General features: G+C 53.1%; 1 protein-coding gene across 1 annotated transcript; it reads right to left on the bottom strand.

The window, feature by feature from the left end:
* Positions 1 to 2384: 2384 nt before the first annotated feature.
* On the bottom strand, positions 2385 to 6567 carry MYL9 (myosin light chain 9). The gene is made up of 3 exons (XM_084247256.1): positions 6372 to 6567; positions 3958 to 4119; positions 2385 to 3089 (listed from the first exon to the last, which is right to left on the bottom strand). Exons 1-3 carry the CDS (start codon positions 6553 to 6555, stop codon positions 2917 to 2919), a joined length of 519 nt encoding a protein of 172 aa, XP_084103382.1. The 5' UTR covers positions 6556 to 6567; the 3' UTR covers positions 2385 to 2916.
* Between the last annotated feature and the right edge of the window lie 873 nt (positions 6568 to 7440).

Below are 7440 nucleotides of genomic sequence, written 5' to 3'. Positions count from 1 at the left end.
TGCTCCCCGGCCACCAGAGGAGGGTCCCGCATGGCGCGCAGACCTCTCCTGCCGCCCGCTGCTCCCCTCAGCAGTGTGCTTTGGTCCTTCTGCCTGCTCTGCTCCCTGCTCTGGCTCTGGTGAATTCTCTCACCCTCCCGCGCTTTTGACTGTACCCAGTGCATGTATAAACAAACAAACAAACAAATAAATAAATAAAACATGCCTCTAAAAAAAAATTAAAAGTAGGAAATAATAGACTATTTTGACAATTACATGATGGTGTTAAGCACTTAAAATATACTTAAATGTTGATGTTTCCTCTGAGATTCTCTTTTTGTGTTATTTGCTCATTGTTTTTACTGAGCTCTGGTTTTTCCATATCGAATTGTTGAGGTTTTATAGATTAGTGTCATTAATTCTTTTTGTTGTGGTGGTTAAATATGCTGCAAATATTTTCTTCTGATTTGCATTTGGGCTTAACTTTGCTGTGTGATTTTTTTTTTTTAGCTCACAGAAGTATTCATCGTTAATGCATTTAAATCCATCAGTCTTTTCCTTTGTGGCTTCTGCATTTTGTGCCAGACTTTGAAAGTTCTGGAAGTGTTTCACTGTTAACTCAAGATGTTGCCCATGAGAAATAAAACATTGGCTGCTATTTTTCTAAAAACCTAAGACTTTTTTCTTTTTTTTTCCCAAGATCCATTTATTTATGCATACAAGAGCTGGGGCACAGGCTAGAGGTGTGGGGGATGAGAAGACTCACCAGAGACAGAGTGGGGAACAGAACAGGCAGATTGACCAAAATACACTGCTGAGGAGAGCAGCGGGCAAGTCAGAAGAGGTCAGCAGCGCCATCTGGGCAGCCCCCTGGTCGGCAGGGGATCAAACTGTGCTGCGGACAGCCTCACAGTGCTGTCCTTGCGCCACTAGGGAGACCTAGAAGCTGCTAAGACGTTAATGAATGTTCATGAGACTAAAAAAAAAAAAAAAACAACTGCCTCCCTCCCAGCTTTTAGGTGATCATTGTGCAGTCTTGCTCCCAGCCTCTGCTCTGCCATGTCCATCCCTGCAGCACCTGTCCATCCTTGCTCTGCTCCTGGCTCAGTCCTGCCCTTCCTCCAGGTCCCATCAGCCCCCACCAGCTCCATGCTCCCCATCCATATGGGTGCCTTTTCGCCCTCTCTAGGGTAGGGGGGAGCAGTCTAGTGCAGGATTGGAATCTGAGGTTTGTTCCCAAAGACATGTCTCTGCCTTTTCCCAGGAAGACCTTTGGTGGCTCAGTGACTCTACAGAGTGACCTGTGACCCTGGTGTCTGGCATATGTGGCCAGTGCTTGGGAGTCCTGGGGGGACACCCAAAGCCTGCCTGATGCCTGGCTCCTCCCTCCAGGCCAGCTGCAGTGAGTGCATGGCCAGGCTGAGGGTTTCCAGGGCTCACAGTCTAGGGTCAGGTCAAGTCTGGAGTCAGGACTGAGTCTGGGCAGTATTTAGACCTGCTAGAAACTTGTTTGGTGATGGCTCCATCTGGAGAGCAGGAGCTCCTGGGCTTTAATTTGGAAGCAAGAGGCGAGGTTTCATGGAGGCTCTGGCAGGGTCTAGCCACAAGGTTGGGCAGAGGCCTGTGGGAGGCGAGGGCTCCTGGGCGGGGTAGGTCCCCTTAGTGCTCTCTCTTCCTTGCCTCTGTGCTGTGCACTGTGGCTGGCTGACTCTGGGTAGCCTAGGAAGGCAGCAGGACCACGCTGGATCCAGCACCAGCTTCCTGCCCTTTGCTGAGGGTAGATGGGGTATCTCCAGTCCCAGGCCACCCAGGCAGTCCCTGGCCCTCTTGGCTTTCTGTTTCTTCAAGTAGCATTTCTGCTTTTGTGTCAGTGTCTCCATCATTCGCCTGTCATCGGCCTCTCATGCATGCAGGATATAAAATGCTATGGCCTGCTATACAGACCCTCCTGCCATGGTGGGTGCAGCCTAGAGAGCATCTGGTGGCTGCCCCCTTAACCTCAGGGAATTAATTCACTAAACTCCTCCACTCCTGGGCTTCTGGCATGCACCGTCCCTACTATTCCCAAAGCCTCCCTGCTCTTCTGGGACCACCTGGCTTTCCAGGAGCACTGAGGTGCCACCAGAGAGCCAAGCTCTCATGCTGAAGACTCTGTGACCTTGACCCCTTAGACATCTGGAATTTCCCACTAGGGTTGGCTACCTGGGATTCCTGATGGCCCGCTCTCCCAACTCCCTCCCATGATCAGGAGGGACCAGCACTGTCCCCTGCTGCGCTGGTCTCACCGATCTGTCCCCTGGCCAGCAGGGGAGGACAGGGTGTCCTTGAGGATGGGGGAGAGGTTGGGATTCCCTTATTTCACCCAAGCACAGACACACAGACTCGAAGCAGTGTTCAGCCTTCTATTAGAGATTCTGCCTCCCCTGGGACAAATATCCACTGTTCAGCATCCTCTGGAGCACACGTCCAGTGTGTGGGGGTGTGTGTGGCTGTTCTGCTGGGCAGGGTGTAGCACAGGGGTCTGGCCCTGTGCTCTGAGAGGGGACCTTGGTGAGGCTGGTGTTTGTGGCAGTGGCTGGGAGGGCTCACCTGCCCTGCAGACCAGGACTGGGCTCTTCCTGTAGGGGCAGGTTGCAGCTGAGGCCTGGGTTCTTTTGAGGACCTTCCCTGGTGCTTTCAGGCTCTGCCATCTGGCTTGGCCCTCAGGAGGTGGGACTTCCTTGGAAGGACATGGTGGGGCACCTGCCTCACGTTGCTCTGTGCCCCTTGCCTGGCACTGTGCTCTCTTGGCCCATTTCTTCTGCTGGGGACTGGCCCCCTAACCCCTCAGCGGGAGGAACCCCTGAGAGGTCACAGGCAGGAACTGGTGCAGACGAGTGTGTGTGGGGAGTAGGTGACTGGGACAGGGGCCTGGCCTCTGGCAGGGGCTGGGGTGGCCTAATCGTCTTTGTCCTTGGCCCCATGTTTGAGGATACGGGTGAACTCCACGTAGTTGAAGTTGCCTTTCTTATCAATGGGTGCCTCCCGGTACATCTCGTCCACTTCTTCATCTGTGAAGCGGTCTCCCATGGTGGTGAGCAGCTCCCGTAGGTGGTCCTCATGGATAACACCTGGGGGCAGGGCCAGGGTCCATGAGAGCAGGCCTTGGGTTGGGACATGCCCAGTACCTCCTGTCCCTCAGCCCCCCACCAGCCCTTGCAGACCTTGTAACAGGGGAGAGGTCAGAAAGACACAATCCTAGTCACTTGGCAGGACCCCAGAGAGAGTTAGTTCTGCACATGACTGTCTTCGAAGTGTTTTTGTGAGAAACTTGGTGCTGAGTGTGGGGGTGTCAGCTTCCTCATGCTTTGAGAGCATGAGCCCTGGAGTTCCACTGCTTGAGTCTGAATGCTGATCCCCCTTCTTTCTAGCTGTGTGATCTTGAGCAAGTTACTTAACAGCTCTGTGTCTGTTGGATTTAGAAAATGGAGATGAAAATAGGCCATCCTGGTGGGGAGCCATAAAGATATTCAGGAAAATGTTCTGAACATGCTTAGGCCAGAAGTGGCCCCTGAGTGATGTTATTACTGAAACTACTGCTGCCAGCATCACTCTGGCCTGACCCTGGGAAGAGTGGGTGATGGGACAGGAAGTCTGGAAGCTCTGAGATGGGCTCTGGTTTCTGTACCTTGTTGGTCAGAAGGGCATGAAAGGGTTTGATTTCTGGAAAGTTCTCAAGCAGGTGGAGGGAGAGTGCTGGGCAACAGGTGAACTCAAGAAGCGGGACGCTTTGGTGACTGTGGGCTGTTTTGACCTAGCCTTCTGGGGAGGGAGCCAAGGAGGCAGCATGTCTTTTATAGTTGTGGTCACTGAAACTGGCAGATGGCTGTTTTCTGTTCTGGTCTTTGGGGGGCAGCCAGGTCCTACTTGCATACACAGGGGTACTGTGTGTGAGTGCCAGCCCCAGCCCCATCCAGCCTCCACCCAGACACTGCTCACCTGAGGCCTCCTCATCGAAGCAGGCGAAGGCATTGCGGATCACATCCTCAGGGTCTGTGCCGTTCAGCTTCTCCCCAAACATGGTGAGGAACATGGTGAAGTTGATAGGTCCCGGGGCCTCGCTCATCATGCCTTCCAGGTACTCGTCAGTGGGGTTCTTCCCTGTAGTGGATGGGGCATTTATACCTGCTGTCACAGCCCTGTCCCTGACCACTGCCTGACGCCCCCTCACAGCCTGGAGTGAGAGTGGGGAGACGGCCACCCGCAGGAGATGGGGAGTTTTGTGAACTGTAAAGCACAGTGCTGGGAGGCCAGATTTCTAATGCCCCTGTGCCCTTCAGGCTCCCTCCTCCAGGCTTTCAGCTCTGGGCCACTTTCCTCCTCGCTCTGGATAGCTGTCCCGATGGTCATGCATTCTAAAGTACAACCAGAGCCACCATCTGCTGGCTGAGCACTGTCTGATGCTCCATGCACTTCACTGCATTTCCCTTGCACCTCTCTCCAAGGTCAACATTCTTATTCCCACTTGGCAGGTGTGGAACCTGACGCACAGAGAGGTGAGGTCACTTGTTCAGGGTCACACAGCGTAAGTAAGGAGCGGAACTGGCATTTGAACCCAGGCAGCCAGACTCCGGGCGCAGTTCAAAGTGGTTAAAACCAGCGAGCTTTGGTGTCATACAGGTCTGTCTGGGTTTGCATCTGTGTCTTGGTACCTCCACCTTATAGGAGAATTGTGATGAAGAATACAGCAGTGGTTTTAAGACACACAAACAATGATCAGCAAGACCCTGTGGATTCTGGAATCTACTACTGGGTTAAAATTCCAGCTGTAACACTTAGTAGCTGTGTTACTTTGGGCAATTACTTAACCTCTCTGAACCTCTGTTTTTTCATTTGTAAAATGAGAATAATAATCACATCTACCCAGTAGGATTACTTTGAGATTTAAGATAACACTCACAGAGCAACTCCTTCTTATATTTACTGCTCTTGTGTGTGTGTGTTTTTTTTTTTTTAAGATTTATTTATGCATATAAGAGCTGGGGCACAGGTCAGAGATGCCGGGGGTGAGACAACTCACCAGAGACAGAGTGGGAAACAGAACAGGCAGACTGAGTGAAATACACTGCTGAGGGGAGCAGGAGAGGTCTGCCGCACCATGTGGGTTGCTCCCTGGCTGGCCACGGATCAAACTCGTGCTGCAGAGGCTGAAGATTGCTTTATAGTGCAGTGCTTAACCCCTTGCGCCACTAGGGAGGCCCTACTGCTCTTGTTTTTTAACCTAAGGATGATGATTTTAATCAGAAGGCCATGACTGATCTGCAGGCCCACTAACATGAGCTGCAGCCTAGGAGTATGGGGTTTTCTGGTAGACGTCAGAGCTGGCATCAGGACTCGGGGGTCCAGGGCCCTGGGTACGGGATGTTACCCAATAAATGAAATGAGTCTTCATGTCCCTGTCTCCTCTGCGCCTCACATACCTGCTGTATCCCCACAGGCTGGCTGTGGTCCCAGAGGAGTTATGACATCAGGACCACTGCCCCTCCCCTCATAAACTCCTTTCTGTGGTGACCTAGGGAGGAAATCTAACCTGAAGCTGGAAGGAGAGGTTTGGCACCCCGGGTGGGGACCTCCCAGCACCCTTCAGGGGTGGGGGGTGCACCTGAGGGCCACAATCACCACCGCACAGGAAGGAAAGCTGGCACACGGTGGGGCTGCTCAGTCTTGAGGGGCAGTGCCAGGGACTGACTCAAGCTTAGCTGGCCCTACAGTTTGGGGCCTGACCCAAACTACTATAGCTGCCTGCTCTGCTCCCCCAGCCAGTGATGGGTCCAGGTGCTCTCACCCTGATGAGGTAACTGGGACCGAGAGTGGGTGTGTGTGGCTAGCACATGTGGCAGACCCACAACTTGAGGGGTGTCTGGAGGTCTGGCCTCTGGGTCTCAGTTTCCTCATCTGAACAATGGCCATTTGTATTCCATTCTTGAATTCTTTCAACTCCAAGATTCTGATTCTGGGGAAGTCACTGAGGTAAGAGGAACGAAGCCTGGCACAGGTGACCTCTCCAGGTGGGATATGCTCTGGCTTCCCCGCTAAGCCTCACTTTCCCATCTGTAGAACAGAAGTCCATGCAGTTCAAACTTTTTTTTAGCCACTGGACGTTTTCTTTAAATGTTACAAGGCATCCAATCCACAAATCTACCTACAGTAGACCTGCTCTGGGGACAGTGTGGCTGGGTTCAAATCCAGGCCTAAACTGTTGTGCCTCAGTTTCCCTGCCTGTTAAATGGAGCAAAGAGTGGCACCTACTGTCCAGGGTGGGTGCCCATGTCACTCTGTAGGAAATGTTCCATGAGTGCCCAACAAACCCACTACCTTCCCCGCCCACTTGGGGCCTCACCCGTCCTGCTCACCCAGCGAGGCCAGCATGTCATGCAAATCCTCTTTGTCGATGAAGCCGTCCCGGTTCTGGTCAATCATGTTGAAGGCCTCCTTGAACTCCTGGATCTGGGACTGGTCAAACATCGCAAAGACATTGGATGTGGCTCTCTGGGGCCGCTTCTTGGTGGTCTTGGCCTTGGCCCGTTTGCTGGACATCTTGGCTTCAAGATGGGTAGGTGGGTGAGGCTTCCCTACAGGAAGGGCATGGAGTGGGGTGGGGAGCTTTAGACCCTGGGCCAGGGAGTCTTCAGACTTGGGGCTCCTGCCACCCATCTCATTCCACAAGTAGACAAGTGTGGGCTCTGTGTGATTTCAAACTACCTCCTCTACATCTCTGAGCCATTCCTCATCTGGGAAGGGGTAAGTGAGGAGGCTCGCCCAGCAGTAGGGATTAATTCATTGACTTGACTTAGTGTCTGAGAAGCGCCAGACAGAGTAAGCTGTTTTTGCTGTGATTGGGTAAAATGCTCAGGAATGGGCTTGGTGCCAACCATCTCGGTGCTTTATCTCCTTTATTCCTCACTAGCAGTTACTCTCCCCATCTCTCCCTCCCCAAGGGGTAAGGCCAGAAGAGCTGTGGGATGCTATGAGGGCACTGCTGGGGTTGCCTTCCAGGCTCCACCACCCCCCCCCCCCCCCCAAGCAGGAAGGATCTCGATTGGCTGCCCTGAATTCTTGACATTCCTGGCCCTCTCTCCTCCTCCCCATCCCTCTGGACTCCAGAGTTGGAGGTTCTGGAAGGCCCTTCCCCCACCTGTCCACACTGGATCAGCCCTGGTGGGGAGGTTGAAGGACTGGCTCAGTTTGGACCCTATTCCTCATTCTCACTTCAGAGGGCTCCCCCAGCTGAGAACCCCAATTCCGTCACCTGTGTTTAGGCCTGGCCTCCAGAGCCAGGTTTCCCATCCCATGTAGACCTGGATCTTCACTTTGGAGCTCTTGAAAGTCCCTGCTACCACTAGAGCAAATCTGGCCCCATCAGCCTGGTGTTCAAGGCCCTGTGTGAATCCATCTTCTCACTGACTGACTGTGGCACCTTCA

Source organism: Talpa europaea (genome assembly GCF_964194135.1).
Source record: "Talpa europaea genome assembly, chromosome: 11".
In the NCBI taxonomy this organism is placed as follows: Eukaryota; Metazoa; Chordata; class Mammalia; order Eulipotyphla; family Talpidae; genus Talpa; species Talpa europaea.
The sequence above is the reverse complement of the archived record's forward strand: the minus strand, read 5'-3'. Positions and strand labels throughout refer to the sequence as shown.

Bases quoted from the DNA above. Each gene is read 5' to 3' on its own strand.
- MYL9 (XM_084247256.1), bottom strand. From the start codon at position 6,555: ATGTCCAGCAAACGGGCCAAGGCCAAGACCACCAAGAAGCGGCCCCAG. The intron at 4,120-6,371 runs GTGAGCAGGACG...CATCCACTACAG, and splicing joins TGACATGCTGGCCTCGCTGG to GGAAGAACCCCACTGACGAG. The intron at 3,090-3,957 runs GTGAGCAGTGTC...CCCTGCCCCCAG, and splicing joins CTTCGATGAGGAGGCCTCAG to GTGTTATCCATGAGGACCAC.